Raw genomic sequence first — 27,927 nt, 5'->3', positions numbered from 1 at the left:
TACAGGAAGCACCATCTCTTCTTGTGAACTGGAATGCCATATACGGTTTCCATTCCAGAATGGAGGCTTCAAATGAAAAAAAAAATGTCATTCCACCATAATCTTATTTGTTCCCATTTGCTCAGAAACAGGAAGAAACTTTCATCCCCCAACACCGTGGCCATGCTTGACAGGCAAAGGTCACTTCTATGATTGCTATCTCCACCTCCCTTTCCCTAGGCAATTAGTTAAAAAATCCAGAGTGGTCAAGATACTCTGTCAGAGAGCAGAAATCTAGCAGGTAACTGGCGACTACCTTTTGTTAATTACATACCCTATCTTTACAATTCATTCTTGCCTCTACCTGGCTTGTCCTCTCATGACTTTATGATTGGATGACTCTTCCAAATTAGTGCCCAACTAGAGCATCTCACTGCTAACAAGCACATCTTATATTCTATACATGGAAATGCCTTGCCATCGTGGCTCAACAGAAATCTGGAAGTAGCTTCATGTCCCATCCTACAGTACCAAGATACGGACCACCCATTTTTTTTTTTACTGCTGCTACTATTCCAACATTAGGGCTGTTCCTTATGGGCCCCCATGGCAGCAAAGCGCTCCATCTTGTGAATGTGGCGGTGCTTTTTGAGGCCATAAGTATTGGAGAAGGCTTCTCCGCAGGTGCTGCATTTGAAGGGCCGTCCTCCCTGATGGGCCTGGAGGTGTTTGCTAAAATACTTGGGGTCTTTGAAGAGCTTGAGGCACGCCCCACATCTCAATTCACGCTTAGCATCGTGGGAGCGTTGGTGACGCAGAATGGATGACAGATAGAAGAAGCTCTTGGAGCAGCGGTCACAGCGGTAGACTTTCTCGCCCAGGTGGACTCGCTGGTGCTCCAAAAGGTTGCTACGGTAGCGGAAGGTCTTGCCACAAGTTGGGCAACGCTGAGGCCGGGCAACTACGTGAAGACGCTGGTGTTCTGCCAGACTGGATGACTGGGCAAAGCGCTTGTTGCAGAGGGCACACTTGTAAGCACGCTCACCTGTGTGAACCACTTTGTGTTGACGCAGGTACCAGGAGCGCAGAAAACCACGCCCGCAGACAGCACAGCGGTATGGACGCTCCTCGGTGTGGCAGCGTTGGTGACGCATGAGAAGAGCAGCCTCCCAGAAGCGCTTGCCACAGACTGGGCAAGAGAAGTGCCGCTTTTGCAAGTGTGTGCGACGATGCAACAGCAAGTCGTAAGCTCCAGCAAAACTCTGTCCACAGACCGAGCAGGCCAACGTGCGACGCACCAGATGCACATACTTGTGGGTCACAAGTCCCAGGAAATGCTTGAAGGTCTGGCCACAGATAGAGCAGGAGAAACGTTCTCCACTTGGCAAGGTCGGATGATCTTCATAAGACGGTATGTTCTCACCACTAGCTAGCCCGTTCTCTAGTGGAGCGACAGCAGCTGCTGTTTCATCCTGTGGAATAAGTCGCTCAGGAGCAGCTTGGTGGACAAGTTTGTGCCACATGAGATTCTCAATGAAACCAAAACATTTGCCACAGACATCACAAGGGTAGGGCTTCTCGGCCACATGGACCTCCTTGTGGCTCATGACATGAAAAAGATCAGGAAAGCGCTCTCCACAGTCAGAACAGCCATAGGTTAGTCCCTCAGGGGGTGGAGGGAGAGAAGGGCCCATGGGGGTCAGGGAGGGCCCCATGGGCGGTAAAGAGCAAGGTAGCTGTAACCGATGAATCTGTTTATGCCGAGTTAAGCTTTGGGGATAACCAAACACTTTCCCACATATTTCACATTTGTACGGCCTCTCCCGAGTATGCACTACATGGTGTTTGCTGAGGTGAAAAGATTCACGGAAACGCTTCCCACACACTGCGCACTGGTGAGGCTTCTCACCTGTATGGATCCGCTCATGACGCTTTAGTGTCTCCCGTCGTCCAAAGCCACGGCCACAGATCCCACAGCAGAAATTCTTGCCTGCCGCTGTCCCTACCAGCAAGGGGTGGGCACCCAAGAGGCCATAGGAGGTTGGCTTGGTGTCTCCCTCAGAGCCCGTGCCTTGTGGGTCTTGTGGAAGGAGGTAGGCCCCTGGTGGCAGATAAGGCAAGGTATTGGTGCCATCCTTGGACAGCTGGACACCCTCGTGTTGGAGCTGCCGATGACGTAGTAGATTCTGGGGAGCCACGTAGCCCTTGCCACAGATGTCACATTTGTACTCGGGGCGTGGAGGTAAAGTTCCAGGAGGAGCATGAGTGGCCTGGTGCTTGAGCAGGTAGGAGGCATCCCGGAACTCTTTGCCACAAACCCCACACTGGACTCGCAACAAGTCTGAGTGTGTCCGCACGTGTCGCTTTAAGCTCTCCCGGCGATTAAAACTCTTCTGGCAGACGGAGCAGGAAAATGGCTTCTCACCAGTATGGATAATCTGATGCTGGTGAAGATGGCTTGGCTTTTTAAACACTTTCCAGCACAGAGAGCAGGTAAAAGGACCTTCAGCTTGAGCTATGGCAGCACTGAGGGCAGATGTGGCTGTTCCGCCAGATGGTGCAGCTACCGACTGGGGGTTACCGCTTTGGGTAGGAGGCTGGCCTGCTCCCTGAGCGCCAGGTGTTGCTGTTATGCTGGCAGCGGCAGCAGCGGCGGCAGCGGCAGCCACTACGTTGGCAGCTGCTACATTGGCGGCCGCAGCATTGGCAGCTGCTGCATTAGCGGCTGCTGCATTGGCAGCAGCAGTAGCATCCTCAGTGTCTTTGTGACAGCGGCGATGCCGGATGAGACTGGAGATGTGGTTATAGGTACGGCCGCAGGTGGTGCATTCGTACGGCCGTTCGCCTGTATGCACCAGCATGTGTTGAACAAGATGGGATGACTGCTTGAATGACTTCTGGCACACACCACATGGGAATCGCCGATCAATGAAATATTTCAGTCGACGGAAATAGTTCTTATCGTCTTTGCCTGCCTGACTGTCAGGAGTAACCGTGGCTGCAGTTGGTGGGGGAGCCTGCCCACGTTTCAGGCTGCTGAAGAGATGCTGGTGGCCAGAAAGGTCTACTATGCCCCACTGAGGAGTGTTGTAAGCTGCTGCTGCAGCAGCTGCAGCTGCTGTACTGTCAAAGAGAGGCTGGCCTGTTGTTTGCACCACGGCTGGAGTACTGTATGGCGGTTGCTGCTGCTGCTGCTGGGGTGGTGGTGCAGGGCCCCCTGGCTCAGCTTTCTTGACTTGAACAGTCCCAGATGAAGTGGCTGAGGAAGAGGAGGAGGACGGGCCCTCAGCTTTGGGTTTAGGTGTGCCAATAGTGGCAGGGATGCGGTCAAAATGAGCAGGTGGAGCAGCTGTCGGTGGCTGGGCATATTCATACTGTGGCTGTGGGCAAGGGAGGGCAGCAACAGCTTTGGCGTGTTCGTGATTGTAGGCCTCCATAGGTTCAAAGCGCTGGTGGTTCAGGAACTCCAAGAAGTCAAAAGGGTAGCTCTGGAAATGCACACCCTCATCGCTTGCTGCATTGGCTTCCATCTCCACCCAGGAGGGGGCACGGCCTAGAGAAAGGAGAGAAAGACTATAGAAATATGTATACTGGGTACAGGTTATCCATATCAGCAGCCGCACAATGGCATGGAGTGTTTTCTTGTAATGTCAGAGAAGCAATGAAAGAAAATGTAATAGACCTAATTTATTGTTCATCAGAAGATAATTTGGCTGACCTCATGACAAAGCCATTGGGTATATAGAAACACAAGGATCTTGTGAAACAATTTGGTTTAAATGTTGTCCAGCTATAAATTAGAAGGGTGTTAAGATATTTAAAAATTTAATAGCTGGAGCAATGAAGGGTTGTACAATAAGAACACACAGTTATAGCTAATTGATTAAAGAAAGCTGTCCACTGCATGAGGGAATCCGAGCTATAATTGGTGTAATTGGAATAAAGGGGGAGTTTCCTTGTTTCCCGCCTTTTTCCTCTGTGTGCTGTGCATGCTGCCTGTAATTTACCTCAGGATGTTCTTGCTGTGATGATTTGCCTCTCCTGTTTGCCTCTCTTATTTACTGTAAATATATTTATTTATATAAAACTGCAAGTTCGTGTCAGCGTCTCTGACTCCATTTGGACACTGGCTGCACCATTCCCTGACAGTTTTCTTATGAAAATTCACTGTCTGTTTGTCCCATACAAATATTTGGGAATCCAAAATTACAAATGTGTGCATCCATTTAAAAAGTTACTATCGTAGTATAGTGCTGATACCCACTTATACAGTGTTGCAATTTTTATCTTTTGTTTGTAGTATATTTAGTTTAAGCACATAAATAAAAATTCAAAAAAAATATTAAAATACTAATAGTGGAATATAGAATTTGTTCTGTACAAGTTAGAAAAACATTAGCTGAAAAAAATGTTACGATGGAAATTCCTGTGGGACTTAAGAATTAAAGCAAGTATCACACAACTTTCATAGATCAAACCTGTGAAGCTAATTTTAGCGTAAGTTTTATATCTCACAAGATACTTCATAAATATCTTCACAATTATATCTCTTTCTCCCTTTTTCCAAGTTCATGTAAAATATTAGAAAAATGGACTAGAACAGCATAAAGAATTACATTTTAATTTAATATTTTGCTGTCTTGAAAGAAAGGTATTAATCCATCTGATTTCAATATGAAACTACAGTTTTGATGTGGCCTCAGCTTTTTCCCCCAAAGGTCTTGCTTAGTTACCAAGAATGATGAGAATGGCAGTCCAAAAACATCTGGAACACTCTGCCCACTCATGAAGCAGAAGTTTAGTAATGCAGTGAACAAATGATTCAATGGCAGCCACGGAAAAATGGAAAAGATGCAGAAGGGCTCCTATTTTCCATTGTTCCTATCTACAGTTATGTTTTTGCAAAACAGTATCTTTGTATCTTCCTGTAATAAGAGGAATAAATAGAACTGCTACATATAGAGTGCCACAAATGTTGCCCTTCCATTTTAAAAAGCTGGGATATACTGATTTTAATTGAATTTGTTTCAGGACAAACTTCAAGTGGCATTCCTAAGAGATCTAACATCCCTGTAGGTTTATTACCAACATATGCATTTAAACTGAGGCCTCTTTATACCCCCCATTAAATGATTTCTATGACAGCTAACCATGATCACAAATGAATACAGTCAAGTATACAAAATAGTATATTTGCCTATGGATGGGACAGAAAAGCCTTGCCTTTTCAAGATTCATTCCTATTAAAGCAGCTTTGCTGAATATGGTGTCGTGAAATGTGCTAGGTTATGAAATCAAAATGAAGCCCAGTTTAGTAGGCATCACCAAGAAAATAGAGGACTGTGGCAACAATCAAGTCAAAGAGATTCCATAAAGATACTACACTCTAGATGTGCACTGAACACTTTAACAACTACAGGAAACACAAACTACAGTTTGGTCAAATGGGCTGTACAGTATTTTGCATCTGATTTCAAAATAGTGCTTCATAGTATCTATCTGCAACTCTTTTAAAAGCAGTCAATCCTTTTCCAGGAATTGCATGATAGCTACAGAGAGGCAGCTACAAAAGTCAGAAAAGGTGCAGATATGTTCTCTATGATCATGCTTCTAAGCATTTTCTCAAAATAATTTCCAAAATTATGAGCCGTGGTGGTGCAGTGGTTAGAATGTAGTACTGCAGGCTAATTCTGCTGACCGCCGGCTGCCTGCAGTTTGAATCTCAAGGCTCAAGGTTAATTCAGCTTTCCATCCTTCTGAGGCCGGTAAAATGAGGACCCATATTGTTGGGGGGCAATATGCTGACTCTGTAAACCACTTAGAGAGGGCTGTAAAGCACTGTGAAGCGGTATATACCGTACGTCTGTGCTATTGCTATTGCTAAAATGTTCCTCAATCTTAAGTGAGCTTTTTCAACTGTTGTATTCATCTATGAACTGAATGGCATATGATTATTTCTTACATTTCTGAACTAGTATACAAATAATTCCCTTGTTTCATGGAGGGAATATATTATGTTTAATATTGTAAATTATAATTTGGTAAGCCATTACCCTTTTCACTCATGTTTGTTAGCCTTAGGATATAAAAGAAACATTTTATTTGGGGAAAAGGTTTAGGAGATGTAAATAAATATGAAACACAAGAAAGTAATTACTAACAAATGGCTCATGTGTCATTTATATGGAGTAAGCACCAAAAAAAGCCATGGCCTACAGCAGCATCATACATATCTGTGTTCTCCCCATTTACACATACTGGTATGCTGCATTTCTTCATATATGTAGAAAACATACTTTATATGTGTGCGTGCAACAAGTGGCATGCATGGATATTGTCACATGCAGTGATTTACATGTGGCTTTCATGCTTTCTTGCATACATTAATAGATTAATCTGTGAGCTAGATGGAGATCTCTGCTAAAAGAAAGAGAGCCAGGCAAAGCAATACAAAGCCCGATGAAAAGTTAGAGTAAAAAAGTAGAAGCTCTGTCAAAGTTATCTACTTTGTCTTGCTCAATGATTCACCTTCAATGTTTTTTTCAGTTAATTTTCAGTTAATTATAGTTAATTTAAACTTTATTGTAAGCTATGTCCAGGGCTTATGCAAATAAAAAGGGCTATACATTTTAATTTACCTTAACTTTTATTTATTAAGTCTCAGCAAATAAGGCTCCCAAATTATCACTTTCTTTACCCTTTTCTGTATTTCATGAAAAACAAAAGAGGTTGGAAGATATTGTCATTCAGTTCCATCCCATTTTATCAACATGGATGAATTAATCACATTTTTTCTATTTTAGCAAGTGCACTGAGGTATAATGCAACCGATTGAAGTTTGGGAATCAGTCACTAGGATTCTCAGATAGAAGAATAAGTCACAGCAAGGAGTGAGCAAAGGCCAGTTTTCTGAAAGGGAGTCTTCTAGTACAAACACCTTTGTTTAATGTCAAAAAGAAGCTGTACTAAAAAAAGACAAAAAAGCAAAGTACCTAATGTTGTACTATACACTAATATTAATATTAGTAAAGGTGTGGTGCAGTGATTAAGGAATTGGACTGACATCAAGTTCAAGTTCAGGCTAAGCCAAATCTACTTGATCAGTGGTCCGAGGAGGGAATGCCATGTATAACTAGCTTTCAGATCAAAATGTGAGGTATAAATTATATGATGCATCATTAGGAAGAATTTACGTTTGTATTACATAGATCCAGTGAAGTTAGTTTGGAAACAACAAAATATAGGAAGCCCTCAACTTACAACCACAATTAAGCCCAAAATTTCCATTGCTAAATGAGACAGTTGTTAAAGTGAATACTGTCCTATTTTATGATTTTTCTTGCCACAGTTGTTAAGTGAATCGCTGCAGTGATTAAATTAGTAATGGCTTCCCCATTGACTTTGCTTGTTGAAGCTCACAAAAGGTGATCACATTAACCTTGGACATTGCAACCATTATCATTATGAATCAGTTGCCAAGTGTCTGAATTTTGATCGCGTGACCATGGAGGAGGATGCTTAAGTCACTTTTTTTCAGTGCCTTTGTAACTTCAAATGGTCACTAAGTGAACTATTGTAAGTCAAGGACTACCCACAGTAAGAAATAGATGCCAGGGAGGACAAAATAAGTGCTAATAAAGTTTACACTGGGATACTCTGAAAATAGCTGGAGAGTCTTGCTGAATTTAAGCAGGAGATGAAAAGAGATCGGGGCTCTTAAAAACAATAGATTCTGCAGAAGTAGAACATAGAGGTCAACTTAAAACAGAGTGAGGAATGGGAGCTCCTCAATATTTGAAATGTAGTCTGGGTAAAAACCAAGAATTATTAGTTCTATTTTTACTTTTCCTCTGTTGGCAGTTAAGTAATATATACAGATAGGGTTCGACTTATAACCATTTGTTTAGTGATCATTCGAAGTTACAATGGCACTGAAAAAAGTGACTTATGACCATTTTTCACACTTACAACCATGGCAGCATACCTGTGATCACATGATCAAAATTCAGACGCCAGGCAACTGACTCATGCTTATGACAGTTGCAGTATCCCCAGGTCATGAGCCAGATTCATTTAAAACTATGTTACTAATTTTACTACTGTAGCGATTCACAACAACTGTGACAAGAAATGTCATAAAATGGGGCAAAATTCACTTAACAACTGTCTTGCTTAGCAATGGAAATTTTGAGCTCAATTGTGGTCATAAGTCAAGGACTACCTATACTTCATTGTAAGCTTCTCTTTGAATAATTTAAAAAAATCATTTCACAACACTGGCTGGACTTAGCTAATAAAATCCACCCTTAAAAAAGTATTGTGAAGAGAGACTTTTTTTTCTTATGGTAAAATATATGTTTAAAATAAGGAAATATTTAAATTCTTCACTACTGATCAATTCAAACTAAGCCAAAATTATCTCTCAAAACAAATCTGTTTGAAGATATGAAAGTATAATGTAGCTAACAAGTAAATGAAGAATAATTTAACTAAGAATCCATTTAGGTGCATGCTGCATCCTGCAACAGAAAGCATACACACTGAGAAGGAAATTAATGGTGTATGGAGGCCAAGAAGCTCAATCAAATTTCCAGTGATGAATGCTGTACTCCTTATTGCTCCTGTTCAGTTCTATTGGTTAAAAAAAATCTGTATTGATATATTTCTTATAAACAAACCAACCAATAGGTAGTTTGGAGATTTTCAAAGCAAAATTGCACCACCTTTTGTTAAGGAACACCTGAGGTAAAGCAACATAAATAATCTCTTCCTAAAATGTTGCAGAACTATTCCCATCAAAGTCTAGGAAAGTTGGCTTTAAAAGTGCATGTAGCCTACACAACACCATGCAGAAAATGAGTAAGAGGAATGTAATGAATATTTGGAATATATTAGCTTAACAGTAAATGAGAACATCTTGCATACAGCAATGTAAGACAGAGCCAATATAGTTAGTAAAAACAAAAAAAATGCAGTGTACTTATGTACTTTCCTGACACTAATAAGATATGTAAGAAGGGTTTAAGTCTAAAATCTGTTGTAAAGCAGGCAGAAAGAATTTGAAATATCCTTTTCAATAACAAAGATAAGGTGGGCAGGAAAATTAAGGGTAATAAATTAAAGGTAATAGCAGAATATTGTAAGACATTCATGTGGGCTGATTTGAGAGGCATATCCTCCTGCAACCTGTTAATTGAAATATCTAAACTAGGGAGGTGCTGCTATCTAAGGATGCCCATCTGAATCTCTGAAGAATCAATGCCACTGCAGAAATAGGAAACCATAGCTTTGTTGCCTTTAATCATATTTAAGTGCAAATATATTCATTCCTAGGAACTATAATATTTATGGGAGTTGCAACCTAATACATCTAAGCATTAGGATGAAGATAGCTGTTATAGACAAAAGTAATTTTGCTTTTAGACCAAAGATCCGATTAGATATAAAGCACCATCCTACATTCCTAGAAATTTTCAAGAGCTGCCAGATAATTAAAAAAGGTGGGGTGGAGATAACATTTGTGGCAAGTAGCAAAATTGCAACTTTCTGTGTAAAAAAGTGGCTTACTGTACATTTACAGGCTGGATTTAGGGATTTGAGACTACAGTAGAATACGGCTACAGGCTGGATGAAGATTTATGGAAAATATTTATTTTATGGAAAAGAATATGGTATCCAGCTATCTTTTCGATCTCTACCGCGGACCGCCCTTGCGTGGCTCTGGGTGGCTTAAGGATGAAATGGGAGGACAGTAGTTTATTCAGCTATGGGGGCGGCAGAATTCGGGCTCGATCTAGGGGCACAAGTCAAGATAAAGGATGATAACACAACTTTGGCGGGTTGGCGTGGAGAGACCACGACAAAGCGCGGGCTTCGGTTCGGGGCCAGCTCTTAAAAATGCAAGATGGACAAGAGGGACAAGACGGGAAAAGGGCGCCAGGCTCAACGGCGACGCTGGAAAGCAGCGTGTGCTGGAGGGGGGAGGTGAGTCAGGATCGCAGAATAGCCGGGGTGGGGCTGTTCGAGGGAGCGGAAGTTAGCCAAAGCCGCGCGCTGCGGTGTATCTGTGCGGGGGTTTATCTCGCCTTCGGGATGGGGGGGGGGGGGGAATCTAGGGGCCAGAGTGGCTCCAGGGTGGCACTTACCGGTGCGTGGCGCTGCCCCAGCCTCCTCCGCGCCCCAGGCAGGGGCTGGTCCTTGGATAGCAAGATTGGAGTGGGGGGATGCCCCCTGGCCCGGCCCTTACCCCCCAGGATACGCGGGGGGGGCGTTTCTGCTCCCTCACGGGTGGGGGCAGGGGGGCACTGCCAGGCTGCAATTCACAGGCCCAGCCGGAACCGGAAGTTTCCCTCCCCAAGCAAGAATACCGTTTCCTGCTCCCCCCCCCTCGTACCCACAGGCCTCTGCGATTTTTATTCCTCTCTCCCTTCTCCGCTTGCTTCGTTTCCCAGAGCCCAACGCGCTTGTCCACTTACCCTCCCCTCTTCCGGGCTTTTGAGTCGTCGCGAGAGCTAGAAGGTCTTCTCGGTCGCCTTCCTCCTTTTTATTAATCCTTTTTTTTTTTTTGGAAAGAGGAGAGTGTGAGTCGGGGGCGCAGGTGCAGAGCAGAAAGCCCCCCCCCTCTTAGCGTTATCAGCGGGTCTCTGCAAATGTTTGCGAGCTGCTAGCCTTCCTTCTGGGTCTTAAAGTAGATTGACAGGGAGAACCTCAATAGGTACAGCTTTTTGTTGTTGTTGTTCATGGCATGGAAATAAAGGAATGAGTAAATGCTAATTCTGTAAATCTATCCTGAGGATAGCTGTCCCTAAAATTACGGGGCTGTGCTATGAAGCATTAAATTGCTGGGAGCACGACTGTTTCGGCTTGTGTCTGAGCCACTGGGAGATGTGTTATCTTAATACCATCACCACATTATTATACTGTAATTATTTCCTAATAAATACTGTTAGAACAGTTTACTGCCAAATGGGCTGGACTAATTACATTCTTCCTGTTGGCACAGCTAAAAGGTATGGGAAAAGTGATGGGAAATGAATCAAAATGTTTAGAAAGCAATACACAGTAAACACAATGGGTTGTGTAGCACATAACACAGTAGTACAGTGTTTCTTAAAGTGTAATCCTAGGGTTCCTGGAGGTCACCAAGGCCCTCTTGGGAGTCGGGCAATCAAAATTATTTGTTGGCCTATGCTGAAAAATAATAGCAAAGGTAGGGCAGCAAATGCATCATTTAAAAAAAAATTAACATAGTAAATATCAATAAATATAACCCATACAAGCAAAAACTCTTTTGAGCTCCCTCATAATTTTTAAAAGTGGGAAGGGGTCCTGAGGGGGAAAAATGATTCAGAAACATTGCAGCAGAGTATAGAATATATTGCAAATTGATAAGATATATAAAATGTATTTATCCTCAAGCGTAGCATCTACTCTTCAGTATCCACATTCAAACTCTGGAGCCAATTATTTATTTAGTAGGTAGGACAGAAATTATTATTCCAAAATATCAACTCCCACCTACTGGGTCAGCATCAGTGTTACAAACATATGTGATGTGGCTATGTGCTGTAAGTACAGATTATCCTTGACTTAAAACCATTCATTTAATGACTGTTTGAAATTATGGCACTGAAAGAACTGATTTATGACTTGTTCCTTGCACTTACAATCATAGCAGCATCCCCATTGCCATATGATCAAAATTTGGGCACTTGGCAACCAACATGCATTTACAATGGTTGCAGCACCCCAGGGTCATGTAATTATGATTTGCATCCTTATCAGACTGCTTCCAATGAGCCAAATCAGTGGGAGAAACTGGATTCCCTTTAACAACCATGTGAGTCTCTTAACTGCAGTGATTTGCTTAACAACTGTGGCAAAAAAGGATATAAAATTGGGTGCCACTCATTTAACCACCTTATTTAGCAATGGAAATTCTGATCCCAGTTTTGGTCATAAGGGCTACCTGTATCCCCAAAAACAGAATTGGACCAAGGAGGAGCAAATGGCGTGGATGTGGACACAAATTTCAGCCATGTCTTAACTACAGAGTGGATCTGATATATTTTTTTCAATACTTATCACAATAGAAAATGAAATAGAAGAGCTTATATCAGGGCACACACTTTATTATATATTTTAATATAATAACCTTGCTTTGAAAATGATTAATTGTAAACACACAAGATTCAGGAGTTGCTTGGTATGTCCTTATGTATTACCTTGTTGAATTAAACAGTACGTTATATATAAGTATACCTATCCTGTTTGTTAGTCTCACGGTGAGAAATCACTGAGGAAGGCGTTAAAGAAACTGAGACAAGATGAAAACATTGTCATCCTACTGACAGACAAAGGCAGACTGATGGTGATAATGGACAAAACCAATTAAATCAACAAAGCTGAAGATCTGCTGAATGACACCAATAATCAACATCCAGTCAGTCAACAACAATCCAATGCACATCACCGAAATCGTGTCATACCACATAACCAGTCTCAACATGGAAACGAACTTTGCCATATGTCAAAGGAATGTCAGAAATGGTGGTCAGAATTCTACAATCACTGGGAATAATGCTGGCTCACAAACCAACATCAACACTCCGACAAGAGCTGTCCAGAACCAAGGATAAAATACTGAAGGAAGAGAACAGCAATGAAATCTACAACAGGGGTCTTCAACCTTGGCAACTTTAAGACTTGTGGACTTCAATTCCCAAAATTCCTCAATCAGCTATGCTGGCTGGGGAATTCTGGTAGTTGAAGTTCACAAATCTTAAAGTTGCCAAGGTTGGAGATCCTTGATCTACAAGATCAAATGCAACAACTGCAACCGATTCTATGTCGGGCAAACAGGACGACAACTAAAAACAATCTATGAGCACTGACTAGCAGTCAACCGGCATGGCCATAAATCTCTGATCTCAACCCTTGTTGGCACCAAACAACTCCAGTTCAACTGGGACAGAACAAAAATCATTGGCCATGCCACCACATGCCACACACACAAATTAGTTGAAGCCTGGTATTCAACAAACGGGTCGATCAACAAACATATCAATCTGGAACCAGCCTACAAGCCCATAAGAATCCGGATCATTTGGACGACCAACGACGGCACCGACCACTTCCTCAGCTGGTGACCTTCACATGACACGACCAGCCAGTCAAGCGACCAACAGATCATGTCACCACTTAGGATAGATAAAAGCAGAGTGAAACAGACAAGAAGTTTCAACCGAAGTCCCATTGAAGATGTTGCCCAACCTGGTGATAAAATGTTTGGGAGCCAAACAGCAAGCTCGGAGAATGAACTACCACTAATATCTACCACTTGAACTACAAATATTTTCCATCATTTCAAAAACAGGTATTCTTTCAAAACTTGCTGGGTTTTTGATATAATAAATAATATACTTTTTCTCATAACCAGTTCTTTTTCTTTATTTTCTACTTGTTCTACAATGCATAAAAATCTGTGGGTATGATATCAATAAATCTGTCATCTCAAATTGAAGCATGCAGACAGAGAAAATCTGTGAGGAATTTTATTATGTTAATATTTGGATATTTAATTGACCATTAAATCCCCAAATTGGACTCTAAAGGCAGAATACACAAATAATGTAGTTATAAATACAAATAAAAGTATTGTAAAAATGACCATCTAAAGCTTTCTAAAAACATATTGTTATATTTTTCTTTGTGCTTTTTGGGGGTGTGCTGAGAAAAGGATTATAGAAGACTAAAGGCAGCTGTCTCTAGATTTAGCACATCTCTATCTCAGTTCTTTTGGTAAAGAGTTGGGCAATTTTGGGGTAACCAGTAACCACATATATGCATTTGGGAGGAGACTGAGAATGTAAAAAGGGCATGGTCACCTCAAATAATTTGGTTGTACAAAGAGTTAGGGTTTGGTTTTGTTTTTAATTGGTGACATGCCTATTTTAGGCCTTGTATTACCGTTTTATCTATTTCTCAATCCAAATTTGCAGAAAACTGGTGTAGATTTCAACAATTGTAGCTTGGGGCTGCAAGGACCACAAAAATGGGAGTTGGGAGTTTCTTGGGCCATAGGATTCCTATCCCTGCTTTAGGATATGGTGCTTGCATATCTATTACTGTAATTGATGACTGGCGCATCAGGCTTGCATCCATCACTGACCAAATATTTTCTTATATATATATATACAGTATATCCCTCCTTTATTATTTTTACAAATAATTCAAGGCAGCAAATATATCCAACATACCTTCCTCCTCCTATTTTCCCCACAACAACCCTCTGAGCTGGGTTGGGCTGAGAGAAGGTGACTGGCCCAAGGTCAGCCAGCTGGTTTTCATGGCTAAGGCAGGACCTGAACTCAATGCCCCTGACTTTTTAGCCTGACTTTTTAGACAATGTGTAGTGCAGGAGTAGGTAACGGACGTAGGGAGCTTCTGCCAGGGCAGATCACTTTCCCCTTGGCTATCATATTGCTTGTAGGTCTTCTAGTCCAATCCTCTGCAACAATGATAGAGCACCTACAACTTCTGAAGGCAAGCTGTTCCACTGATTAATTGTTCTGTCAGGAAGTTTCTCCTTAGTTCTAGCTTGATTCTCTCCTTGATTAGTTTCCATTCATTACTTCTTTTCTTGCCTTCTGGTCCTTTGGAAAATAGGTTGACCCCCTCTTCTTTGTGTCAGCCCCTCAAATATTGGAGGGGCTGCTATCATGTCATCCATAGTTCTTCTTTTCACTAGACTAGACATACCCAATTCCTACAAGAGTTCTTCATATGTTTTAGTCTCCAGGCCCTTAATCATCTTTAAAGCTTAGTCTCTCTCTTTTTTTTATGTAAGTAGGTCTCTTCTGGTATAAGTTGTTGTACCATAGGAAGCCCTGCAAGGAAGCTTTTTCTTTCTTTTTTTTAAAAAAAGGATACATTGATTATCTTACATCAAAATTCAAAAAGAGCTTAAATGGAGAATTATCCTTAAGGACTGAGTGTGGATTGGACCAGCTGCTGAACAGATGTCTTGGGCCACTTTTTGTGAGAAATAGCTGGTGTGAATGAAACCATTTGCAGTGTGTTGCACTAAGATAAGGGCAGAATCCTGCATCCATTATTTTGTTTTTCTGCTTTTCAGCTGAGCATATTACTGCAGCTAAGAGAGAGAGAAAAAAGCCAGGAATGAGATAGTATTTCTTTTTTTAAAATCCTCCTGCAGCCTTCACAACACCCAAGGCCTTGAGGCCCTTCTTAACAAAGATTCTGCTTGGAACACATCCACTCTGTGCTCAAGGTGGTCTCCATGGCAACAAAGATAACTTGGAGGCCTGGGCAACAAGAGAGTCCTGGAGGTAGTTCAAGGCAAAGCTAGACTCCATTCCTCCTACTTGGATGCAGTTTGCTGGGTATGTGCGTGTAGCAGAGTTGCAGCTTATTTGATGGAAAAAGCAGCACTGATGTTGGATGGAAATGTAGCAAGGTAGACAATGTGCCCTCAACGTAGTTTTGAGTGTTGTGGGCTATTCAGGCTTCAGAATTTGACTATTTTCATATCTGGTGGTGCAACCCCCCCCCCCCAAAACCAAGGAATTGAGCTTTTATATGCTCACTGCTGGAAAGTGTGAAAGTTCATTTGCCTTATTCACTGGTTGCAGTCTAAGCTACAAGTGCCAAAGACAATTCCTTCTGGTAGAATGGAAAGTGGTATAATTTTTCACAGAGGGAATTTGCATACACTTTCCTCTTCCGTGCCATAGCCTATGCAAAGGAGAATAGAAATGGCCTTAATAACATTATGCTGACAAAATCTTGACTTTTTATACCCAAGGACATGGTTTGAGCCCTCCTAACAAAATGGAAAGATGAGAGACCTTTTTGTGACTAGACCTGGGGTAGGCAACCTTGGCTCTTTTATGACTCGTGGACTTCAACTCCCAGAATTCCTGAGTCAGCCATGCTGGCTCAGGAATTCTGGGAGTTGAAGTCCACGAGTCATAAAAGAGCCAAGGTTGCCTACCCCTGGACTAGACCTTGCATGGCTCATTTGAATATGCTAATCTGAGGTACTCTTACATGATGGCAGATACACACATACTTGTTTTTGAGAAGATTGTTTGTACAGAATTCCCCTGCTTCCTATTCTGTATTATTATTATTATTTATAATAATAAAGGATTCATGCATTCCTTTACTCTATATAAATTGCATATGCCAAGCTACTTCATAAAGCCTTCTGTTTGGCAAAATAAGAGACTCAGGCACATTTGCTTGATGCTAGAAGTAGCCATCCCACTTCCAACTCCTATAACTCCTCCTTTATCATCACTCTAGGTCCATTTCAGGCAAGCATTTGAACGTAACCTAAATCTTTCTGACAGCTATTCTGGGTTACGAAGCATTTGTAGCTCACATTGTGAATTAGGCTGTCACTCTGTTTTCAGCAAACCATAATCTGAAATGCTTTTGCAGCGCTGTGGAAATGAAATCACCAGAGCCACTGCAATGAAATGGCTTGTAATGTTGAAAAAATACCACACAAGTTCAACTCAAATTCTTCCTGCACATATTACTGCTTAGGTATAAAAATTTATTATTATTTAATTTAGGTACAAAAACTTATTAAGAACAAATAAAAACGTATTAAGAAGGAAAAAGCATTGGCATGAACAACACACATACATGGATAAAATGGAAATTCAGACTGTAAATAGGATTGCCAACAAAGAATAGTAGCAGAAAATGACAGCCATTTCTAATGAAATAATACAGACATCATTACGCGACCTTGCATATAGGACATTGCATGTTTGCTGTTCAGCATTGTGCATGGTTGGTTTGAGAATCTATGAAATGCAAGCCTTAGAAGGAGAAGAACCTATTCTTTAAAAAATATTGCAGGGCGTATGCATTACCAAATACGTATACATTAAGTACAGGTTTCGTGATTCAGTGTGTTCTTATGTTTCTATTTTGCAGAAATTGCCTCTTGCTTGTATCAAAAGCCTAATGCTTTTAATAGAAGAGTCCAACTCTCTCTCAGAAAGACTGAGATCCTACACTTAAGAGACACAATGCTGATCTTTTGTCATGAGCAGCATGCACCTACAGTAGTCTCATGGAAACGACATTATGAAACGTACATTTGGTCCAAGAAGCCGTAAGTACATTTTGACCAAAGTCAAAACACTTCCCTTGCCATTTTTATTTCTTTACTGATACATCTTGATTGGACCAGTGAGAGCAATTATCTGAAATAGCCAGACAACCCTTATTTTTCAGTTCTTACATACCAAAGAATGTACATGTAAACTTACAGCCCCCGGCTTCTTTTTGATCTGCTTGACTTTAAAACTAAACATTATAGATAAGATTTCTAGGGTTCTTTGAAGGGGAGTAGGGAGGTACTGCAAAGCTGTCACAAGCTGTGAGATTCTTAAATTTTTGACTGCAAATATTATTCAGCAAATAATACCCCTATCTGTCCCTTTACATAAGATGTAAATAATATTTGCAATTAAAATTTTGAGAATCTCTCCGCTTGTGACAGCTTTGAGTTACAAATAGCTTCCTGTTTCCCTTCAAAGAAACCTTGGAAATACAATTTTGTGAAAAGGCTAGGCTAGGAATTCATAATACCCTTGGCAACACTTTCCTTAAAAATAATCTTTCAGATTTCTTTAGGTTGAGACACGACAATGTACATTTGTGCTTCCACTGAAGTGCTAACATAACTGCCTTCGCTCTTCTTTGCCTCAATACCATCCTGGATCAGGGAAAAACAGTTATTTAAAAATAATTCTGATTGATTTCACTGAATTCAAAGTTCGTGTAAAGATCCAGTTGCAGAGAACAGGCTTCTTATTTATCCCATATTTCCTTTTAATTCCTCAGTTTTTCAAAAGCATATATGCAAGCTGACTCTTAGCCTGTCCATGAAGATTTTGTTTGTTCCCCCATCCCTTATTAAGCATAAAAGGAAAAAGAAAAGTTGTATAGCCTCACATGTATCCAGGTTTATTTTTCCTGCTCTAGTTCAACCTTCCTAAACCAAGAGCCCTCCAGAGGTTTTGGCTGCCAACATTGCCGGAAGAAGTATGGAAATTAAAGTGGATAATTTCAGAGGACACGCGATTAGGAAAGCTGTTCTAGGCCCAAGTTATAGCTATGGGCTATAGAGAATGGAAAAAGAAATCTAAATCCCTCACCTTGATTAAAGTGGAATATGAAGAAAGAAAAAAAGTCAGCACTGTTTTGCATATGTTAATTCATTAAAGTGTTTGCAAACGGAATATGCCCCGTTGCAGGGATATGGAGTTTAAAGGAAAACAAAACAAATAGCAGCTCAGGTGTGTAGGGAGGGTAATTCATTTTACAGAGGATCATCATATATCAATATTTTGTTTGGTACAATTGTTGAGAGGAACACAACTGTACCAATTCTTCAGGAAAGCATAGGAAGCTTAAGAAAACAGTATTCTCAGTTTCATTTCCGCCTGCGAAAGAATTAAAAACATGAAATGTTCCCCTCTCTTCATAGCAGCTCTGAATATTGTGGTACGATTGTTGAATGGGGCAGCCTTCTCTAGTCTTTGGTGATGCCCATATGGTGCCATTTGAAGGGCTTTAACACTATAGAACAGTTCTAGAAGATCCTTTAGTTTCATGCCCTTTCTTACAGAGAAATGTTTCAATGCAACTTTAAAATCCCAACAGATAACTGTAGGATAAACATATTTGCAGATCCTTCACTGTCCTGGTCTGTCTCCCCCACTTCTGCATGTTTACGGGGGTTGAATCTCAGGTTTGTCTTTATCTTTGATGTGCTCCGTCTGTAACATTTGTGTCACGGTTCCAGGCAGGCTTCCTACCTCCCTTTCTGAAGCTTCCCTCCAGTGATTCCCACTCCCAACCCAGTCTTCTACTGGTTCACTGCTCCAGCCACTCCCAAGTTCCTCTGTGGCCCAGTCCCCGCTTCCCACCATCACTTCGGATTCCCAGTCCCCCGCCGTAGTCCAACTGCCCCCTCCTTCCTCCACAGAGCGTTGATAGTAGGTCTCACGGGCATGTTTGCGCTTAGCATGCCGGCGGAGGGTATTGCGTTCTGTAAAGCGCAGTCGACAGATCTGGCACTGATAGGGCTTCTCCCCAGTATGGACCCGCTGGTGACGCAACAGTTCACCAGATTCCCGGAAACCTTTGCGACAGACGGGACAGCTGAAGGGCCGCTCACCGGTGTGGATGTGCTTGTGCCGCTGAAGGTGTGAGGAACGCTTGAAGGCCTTGCCACACTCACGGCATACGTACGGCTTGCTCTCGGAGTGGGTGATGCTGTGGCGCTCCAGGTCAGACTGGTAGAGGAACGTCCGCAGGCAAATGGGGCAGAAATACAGCTGTCGTGGTGGTGGAGCAGAAGCCAGCAACTCGGGTTCCGAAGACTGCATTTGTCCAGCCAGTTCCACTTCCTCTCGTGACACAGTGTGGGGCACCCCTTCTGCATCAATCAGCACCAGGGATCCCTCGTCAGTGGCATTGCCCTCTCCTGCTGGACCCAGGTGCTTAGAGTTTGCTGCAGAGGCTTGCGCGTTCGACCTTCCTCCTCTGTGTCTAGTCAGTGCAGAATGCAGCTTGGGACCCCACAGAGCAATGCTGTAGATCTCAGGGTGGGGTGGCCGGTCTTCTGTAGCCACTTGGTGCTGCGTGACATTGCTGCTGAGTGGGGCCTGTGTATAGTGGTTCCAAGGCACTGGGGGGTAACTTTCTATCACCTGGTTCTCAAGCCTGTTGCCACCATGGTTTTCCAGTCTCGGCCAACTACTCTCTGCTGGCACCAATACCCGAGCCTCTGCCTGCAGCTCCGCTGGATGCCCATCACCCTTGCTGACATGCCACCTGTGAGATGGCTCCATTGGGCACCAGGAACAAGAGGGCAATCAGCTACAGGAACATCACTGCAGAAACGGGAGAATAGTAAGAACTGTGAGGAAATACACCCACCCATGAAATGCACACAATCACTTTAACACACTGTCATGAGAATACATTCCAGAATTAAAGTGATAAAAAAACAAAGCAACTAAAAGCCCAGTAACGCCAAATTTAACTAAGATTCGGCGGAACTTACTTTCATGTAAAACTTGCTCAAGACTATGCCAGATCATGCCTTGCAAACTATTAATAAATTCTTCAGCCTTTTTATGAAGTATGGAGCTTTTTTATGAAGCTCCAAAGTGAGTTAAAGTAAATCTTTTATTATTTATATGTAGAATTCTTTCAAAACGTCTAGAAAATTGTTAGCATGGCAATGCACACAACAAGCATGGATACAACTGCCTGGTATTATATGTTCAGATATTTTCTTGCAAATGCAAATATCTGTTGGTGAATATTTGCACTTGGTGAATATTTACACTTATAAGCAGAATTCTAAGCACCTGCAGCCAGTGAGAATGCAAGGTATTTGTGTGAACATCTGTGATTTGTTATTTATACCCACAAGAAAGATTTTGTTTACAATACAGTACAAACCAATCTGGAGAACAGTAATGGTTAAAAGAACTAGATTAGAATCTGGGAGACTGTGATTCTAGTCCTACTTCAGACATGAAAGCCAGCTGGTGACTTTGGGTCAGTCTCTGTCTCTCAACTTCAGGGGAAAAAAACTGGCAAACCACTTCAGAAAAATATTTACTAAGAAAAGTGCAATACTTTTTCTTGTATTCACCAAGAGCTGGGGCCATAACATTTGTACCGTAATTTTGAATTATCCTACCATTTTCATAATCAGTTTGGTACAAGAGAATGGTTGATTTTTCTCCCCTTTTGAAGTATGCTTATGGATAAAGTGAGGATTCTAAGTTACATTAACCACTGTAAGGAAGTAGAGCAGGGAGCTACTTCAAGTAAAATGTAAGGAGTATCAGTTCCGTCATCCAGAGGCAAGAACAGAAGCAATTTGGAAAATATATATATATAACTCTGGCTTACTTTCTTCTCTTTACAATGCAAAGCTTCTGCACACATATTCTACAAAATGTACCACACTTTTGCAAGTAGAATGTAGTAGTTCACAGATGCAATAGTGATGTAGCCATTAAATTTGCGTCCTAATTCTTGAAAGCTGTAATTGTCAGAATTATTTGGAGGGTACCAACTCTTCCCAAAATAGCAAAGTTTGTCATTTGCAAAGATTGTCTGGCATATCTGGTCTTCGCATTATTTAGATCTAGTCCTTTATATGCCTTATACATAGCAGATGCCTCTCAAAGCTCTAATCCAGGGGTCTTCAAACTTGGCGGTTTTATGACTTGTGGACTTCAACTCCCAGAATTCCTCAGCCAGGCTGAGGAATTCTGGGAGTTGAAGTCCACAAGTCATAAAACCACCAAGTTTGAAGACCCCTGCTCTAATCAGAGGCTAAATCAAAGGGTCAAGTTTGAAGTTCCTTTTGCTTTGGAGTCTAATTTCAAACAGCTACCCTTGCTGCTCCCAGCTAGAATATCAGCACTGTATGTGTTTAGTAATGTAATAAACGTTAGATTAGAGCTTAGGAGACTTTGGGCCAATAACCTATCTTTCAGTCTAGCCTACCTCACAATGTTATTGTGAAAGTAAAATAGGAGAACATGCCCCTTTGCACTAACTTGAGCTTTTAAAAGAAAGACAGGATATGCATTTTTATACAGTCTCCAAATATCTATTAATAACTTCAAATTCTAATACTAAAATACAGCCTAGAATTCTGAGCTGCACTCAATTTTAAATGTTACCAGTATCAGACTGAACACTTAGTTTTGAACATTTCTGTCACTTTATAAGAATGAAAAAAAACCCCTCTCTTAATTCTAGGTGATTAATCTTAAATCATGCTGAGAACTTGTGAAATCCATTCCTTTGCACTTTTTTAAACAGGCGCATACTAAAATCCCTCAGCATCCATTACTAGAAATACTAATGCGAGAGGGCAAAGATAATGAGAGAATGAAAATAGAGAACACAGGTTACACATGTTGCAGTCCATGTGATTTTGGACAAGAAAGCCTCTTCCACTTTGCACATCAAATACATTTTTGTTCACAATCTGCCAATCTATACTTTTCCTACCCTGGAAAAGGCGAGGCATGCATGCACTACTTTCAGCTGAAATCATGTGATCAAGCTTGTCACAGCTGTAGCAAAATGCCCACTTTCAATGCTTAATCTGAATTGAGCCCTTGTCACAATTGAACCAATACATTTTTTTAAACTTCCCTAAGAAATTGTGGAAGGACCCCGAGTGCTGTCTTGAGCATGGATCATTTGATTTTTTTTTCCCCATTAAAGAGGAGACAGTACCTCTGGGCATGTGCTGAGTGCCCTTCCTTTACCAGCTGGAATAGCACAAGCCAGCCCTGAAGCACCTGCGACTCAGTGACAAGACAATCAGATTGAAAAAGCACACAGAAGGTTTCCAAGCAGTCTCAATCGGTGGCATCCCATAAAAGGGGGGAAATGTCCTATTAAAATTGTATTTTACTTTTTAAAGAGAAATCTATTTTCCCGCTATCCCTTATTCCTCCAACAGTGTCGCCAAAAGCAGAGGATTCATAGCCTTGAGACCGTTTCTCATCCATCACAAATGGATCACCAAGATCACCCTTCCCTTCCTCCTTGCGCCCTCAGCCTGTGGATAAGCGGCCAAAGCTTTAAGCATCCCCCACCCCACAATTCTGCTTTGGGCTATGCTGGCTGAAAGGAAAGGCGCTACCCACCCCAGCCAGAGGACCTGAGGAGCAGCTAATAATACCTGTTTTGCATTGTGATCTGCGGCAGTGGAGGGTTTCAATGGGCCGGCAGCGGGTGGGGAAGAGATGAGCGTCTGCTGGGAAGCCTCTCAGCCCGGCCGCTGCAGAACAAAAGAGGTTGGCTGGTTTTAGCTGGGCATCCGGGAGGCGTTCGGACCCAGCCGAGGGACCCGGCAGAGAGCACAATTCCTACATTCAAGAGCGGCTCCTGGGTCCTAGTGCTACCAGCTGGTCACAAGAAGGGGACACCAGGAGTGGCGAGCAAATTCAAAATAGTCATGGGTCCCTGCGGCGAGGGGCGTTGTCACCTTATGCCTTTGAGAGAAAGAGGTTACTCCTTCGCCTGCCCAGTTATGATTTTCCACCTTACAAGGACTAGTTAACATCACGATAGACCATAATTTGACTATTTCTGAATGAACCACCATTGATAGAGTTTACACATTCCTCTATTGCTTGCCAGTATTTCACAATCTTGGCAACTTTAAGAATGTGTGGACTTCAACTCCCAGAATCCTCCAGCCAGCCTTGCTCTATGCCAAGACCAAGCACACCATTTAATGGCATAGTACAGTATGTGATCCCCTAGTTAAATGACTATTTAAAGTGGGGATATCCAACCTTGGCAACTTTAAGACCTGTGGACTTCAACTCCCAGAATTCCCCAGTCAGTGCTGGCTGGGGACTTCTGGGAGTTGAAGTCCACAGGTCTTAAAGTTGCCGAGGTTGGACACTTCTGCTTTAAAGGAATGGTCTCGCTGAGTCAAGCTTGACTCTTTGTTATTACATGGACGTGCAGTTTTCTCATAACTATGAAAAGGATTTGTCTTCATTGGTCCTCTTTGGACATCTCCATCCAACCAAATTTAGCTTGTGAGTCCAGACCTGGATGGCTACGGGCTAACATCTGATGAGGCTCCTAAGGGAATCTGAAATTGATATTGACTGTCTGCCCACCACACACCAATCAACCAGAGGCTATTTATTTATTTCCATCCAGACGAACTCTGGGTGACTCACAACTCAAACATGTCAGAATAAAAATAAAATAGGTAAAGAACAAAATGATGAATCTGGCTAGCAACCTCAAAATAAAGATAATAAGGTGACCAACTTTTTTACAATGAGAAGGAGGACAAAAATAAATTGAAGAAAAAAAATATCGTAAGTAAAAGAAACATTTTATTCATTGCAACAATAATACAGAATACACTATACTATGATAAATGCACAATAAAAAGCATTTGTAACAATAACATTTTATATTGTAATTATGCTTACATGTCGTGTTTTGGTAAGAAGTAAACAAAGCCACTTGCACGTGGCACACTCTTGCGCGCGGCGCACTCACTCTCTCAAAACAATTCTCCTGTGCGGAGCGCATGCGTCTCATAATCGCGTCTCGCCGCACTGTACCGAGCCTTGACAAATCGTCATGTCAAATACAAATACGTCACATCACACACAACAGATCGGATTGGCATCGATCGAATACGGAGATTTACAGATTAGTCTTCAAATATCGAAAAGGAGGACATGTAGGAGGACACTTTTCGAGAGAGGACAGAACTTACAAAAGAAGGGCTGTCCTCCCTAAAGGAGAATGATTGGTCACTTTAAAGATAAGCATATGCAACAAAGGGCCCCATCATCTTCAGGGATAGCCATATTTCAGGTTACGTAGCCTGGCAGGTTAGGTGAGACCACCTATGCAGTGTACAGGCATATGCAGCCAATAGATCTGTAGTTTGCAGGTCACCACAATGAAGCTGGGTTGCTTCTGCTGAACCATTACAGGATTTCCTTGTTCTCACATCCTGGACTCTGGTGTGATAGGTAAGCAGTTGTAACCTTCCAGGGTTACATACCTGGAAGGGGGAACATAAAGAAAGTAAAAATGGCAACCTACTGCATATTCAAAAGCAATGCATTATCAACCATGCAATTGGAGCTTCCATCATTTATTAGATTTTTTTAAAAGATGTTTATCTCACTTTTATTGCTTTATATGTAACTCAAGGCAGCAAATGAGCTCATTGCCTTATTGGGAAAAACAATAAAGGTGGGATATAAATAAATAACTTCCTCATCATCATCTTTCTTCCATACAGTAACAAAGGTAGAGGAGGCAACTAGAGGAACACCCATACTGGACCTAATTCTCACAAACAGAAGAAGTGATAGAGGGAGTTGAAACTGCAGGAACCTCGGGTGAGAGTGATTGTGTCATACTGGAATGCAATATAAAATCCAAGCACAAGCAATAGAACATAATGATACCAGAGTCTTAAATTTTAAAAGTGCTGACTTTAACAAACTCAGAGATAACTTGGAAAAGATTCCTTGGATGAAAATCCTGAAGGGTAAAACAACTCAAGAAGCTTGGGAAACTCTGAAAAATATGATCCTAAAAGCCCAATCCAGCACATGATAGCAGTGTTCCAATATCTCAGGGACTGCCACAAAGAAGAGGGAGTCAAGCTATTTTCCAAGGCTCCTGAAGGCAGGACAAGAAGCAATGGATGGGAACTAAGCAAGGAGAGAAGCAACCTAGAACTAAGAAATTTCCTGACAGTTAGAACAATTAACCAGTGGAACAACCTGCCTCCAGAAGCGGTGAATGCGCCAACACTGGAAGTTTTTAAGAAGAGACTGGACAGCCATTTATCCGAAATGGTATAGGGTTTCCTGCCTAAGCAGGGGGTTGGACTAGATGACCTCCACGGTCCCTTCCAACTTTACTATTATTATTATTACAATACCACTGAAAAAGAAAAACAAGAAATCTAACAAAAAAACAGTATGGCTGCACAAAGATCTCTCTGATAACCTGAAAGACAAAAAGCATAAGTACAAAAAATGGAAAGAGAAACATATAACTAAGGCAGAATATCAGCAGATAGCCAGAATCTGCAAAGAAGAAGTCAGGAAAGCAAAGGCTCAGAATGAACAAAGACTTAAAACAAAATCAAAGGTAATTTTAAAAGTTTCTTTCAACATATAAATAACAAGGAAAAAAAATCAAAGAAACAATTGGTCCACTAAAGAGAGAAGACAGCAAGGAAGTAACAGGCAGCATAGAGAAAGCAGAACTGCTTAATTCATTCATTGCATTCATTGCACGCAAAAAGAAATTATAGCCCAATCTACCAAAAACATAACTGAAAAAGACAGACTAGAAATAAAAGTTAAAATAAACAAAAAAAAAAGTAAGAGAACACCTGTCTGATCTGAACATAAATCACCGGGACCTGACAGATTACATCCCAGAGTTCTGAAGGAGCTGGCAAATGTCATTTCAGAACCACTGTACCATATCTTTCAAAAATCCTGGAGCACCAGAGGATTGAAAAAGAGCTGATGTGGTTCCCATCTTCAAAAAAAGAAAAAAAAAACAGACTCAGGAAACTACAGACCAATCGGCCTAAATCAATACCTGGGAAGGTACTGGAAAAGATAATCAAAAACCAGATCTGCGAACATCTAGAAACAAACAAAGTTATAACTAGAAGCCAGCATGGGTTTGTCAAAAACAGATCATGCCAAACCATTCTTTGACCAAGTAACTAAATCAGTAGACCAGCAAAATGCTGTGGACATAGTATACTTAGATTTCAGCAAGACAACCTACTTCTTGGAAAGCTAAAAAAAAGTAGGATATCAGATGGATTTTTAACTGGCTGACAAACCATACTCAACAAGTAATAGTACTATGTCTACATAGAGGGAAGTAAGCAGTGGGGTACCACAAGGTTCTGTCCTAGGCCCAGTACTCTTCAACATCTTCATAAGCGACTTAGATGAGGGAATAGAAGGGGAACTTATCAAATTTGCAGATGATACTAAGCTGGCAGGAATAGCCAACACCCTAGATCAGGGGTGTCAAACTCAATTTTATTAAGGGCTGCATCAGCATTGCGGTTGCCCTTGGGAGGCTGGGTGGGTGTGGCCAGGGTGGGCGTGGATGGAATGGGTGTGGCCTACTGGGTGGGCGTGGTCAGCTCTACAGCATTCGCGTCAAGGGTGCCTGTGGGGACGTGGGCAGGAGTGGGACAGATCTGAAAGTCTCTGGCAGAAGGGGGTGGGGCCAGGGCAAGTGCCAAGGCATGGTCCACTGGAGGAGCCTCACTGTTCCTCTCAGGCCATGTGGGGGGGAGGGCTGGATGGTGGTGCGGGCTGCCAGGAACCCTGGGCAGCAGAGGTCAAATGCCCAACCTGGCTCTCGAGCACCCACGGCACCAATCCCAGCCCCACTTCCCCAAGGGGGCACTCAGCTGCACTTACCTCCTCCTCAAGGCTGCTGCTGCTGCTGTGCTTGCTCTCCTTACCCAGGTTGCTCATGATGGGTACGAGGGCAAAGTCAGAGGGGGGCCCATTCCCTCTCCATGGGAGGAGACCTGGCTTTGTATCCAAAGCTTCCTTAGCAATAGGATGGGAGACCCCCAGGATAGGCCAGGAGGAGGGGGCAAGGGGATGGTGAAAGGGCAGCAGGGCAGGACTAAGGCAGGACTTCTCTCAGACCCTCCCTCTCCTTCTTTCCTTCCTTCCTAAGTACAGAGTGGTGGGAAAATATTTGAGATGAGGGAGGGAGAAAAAGAGGCAAGAAAAGCAGCTGGGGAGGTGTCACCCTTCGTGAGGAATGAAGAAATGCACCATCGCCTGGAAGTGGCTAGCACATGGCCCTCACCTACTTCACATATCTGGCTTGGTGAGCTCTGGGGGAGGGGATGCCATGAGCAGCGTGAGAGTCAACGTTACCTGCGCGATGCCGGCCAGCCCCCAACCTGCCCGGTCTCGGCAGGCAGCGGGGCACTCTCCTCACAGTGCCAAGAGGTTGAGCCGGGCGGTGCGAAGCTCGCCAGCTTTGCACCTTGCTGCCTGCTGAAACTGGGGAGGTTGGGAGCTAGGCAGAATTGCACTTCTCATCAGATTCGCACTGCCTGGCTCAGTGTCTCAGCGCTGTGTGGAGAGCACCCAACTGCCTGCCAAAACCCCTCTTCCGGAGCTCATCAAGCCAGATATGTGAAGTAGGCCAGGGCCATTTGCTGGCCACTTCCAGGTGATGGTGCATTTCTTCATTCCTTACAAAGGGTGACACCTCCCCAGCATGCACCCGGGGGGGTGTGACGCAGCAGGGGCTGGTTCCTCGCTGTTTCCAGACGGCCTTGTG

At 42.5% G+C, this 27,927-nt stretch overlaps 1 protein-coding gene across 1 annotated transcript; it reads right to left on the bottom strand.

Moving 5' to 3' along the window:
• Positions 1 to 560: 560 nt before the first annotated feature.
• On the bottom strand, positions 561 to 3,509 carry LOC107283084 (zinc finger protein 865-like). The gene has a single exon (XM_015810933.1). The coding sequence runs from the start codon at positions 3,507 to 3,509 to the stop codon at positions 561 to 563; it is 2,949 nt and encodes a 982-aa protein (XP_015666419.1).
• Between the last annotated feature and the right edge of the window lie 24,418 nt (positions 3,510 to 27,927).

This window comes from Protobothrops mucrosquamatus, unplaced genomic scaffold (assembly GCF_001527695.2).
Source record: "Protobothrops mucrosquamatus isolate PMUCROS unplaced genomic scaffold, P.Mucros_1.0 scaffold25, whole genome shotgun sequence".
Lineage (NCBI taxonomy): Eukaryota > Metazoa > Chordata > Lepidosauria > Squamata > Viperidae > Protobothrops > Protobothrops mucrosquamatus.
Note: the sequence above shows the minus strand (reverse complement) of the source record. Positions and strands in the feature narration are given on the sequence as shown.

Bases quoted from the DNA above. Each gene is read 5' to 3' on its own strand.
- LOC107283084 (XM_015810933.1), bottom strand. From the start codon at position 3,509: ATGGAAGCCAATGCAGCAAGCGATGAGGGTGTGCATTTCCAGAGCTAC.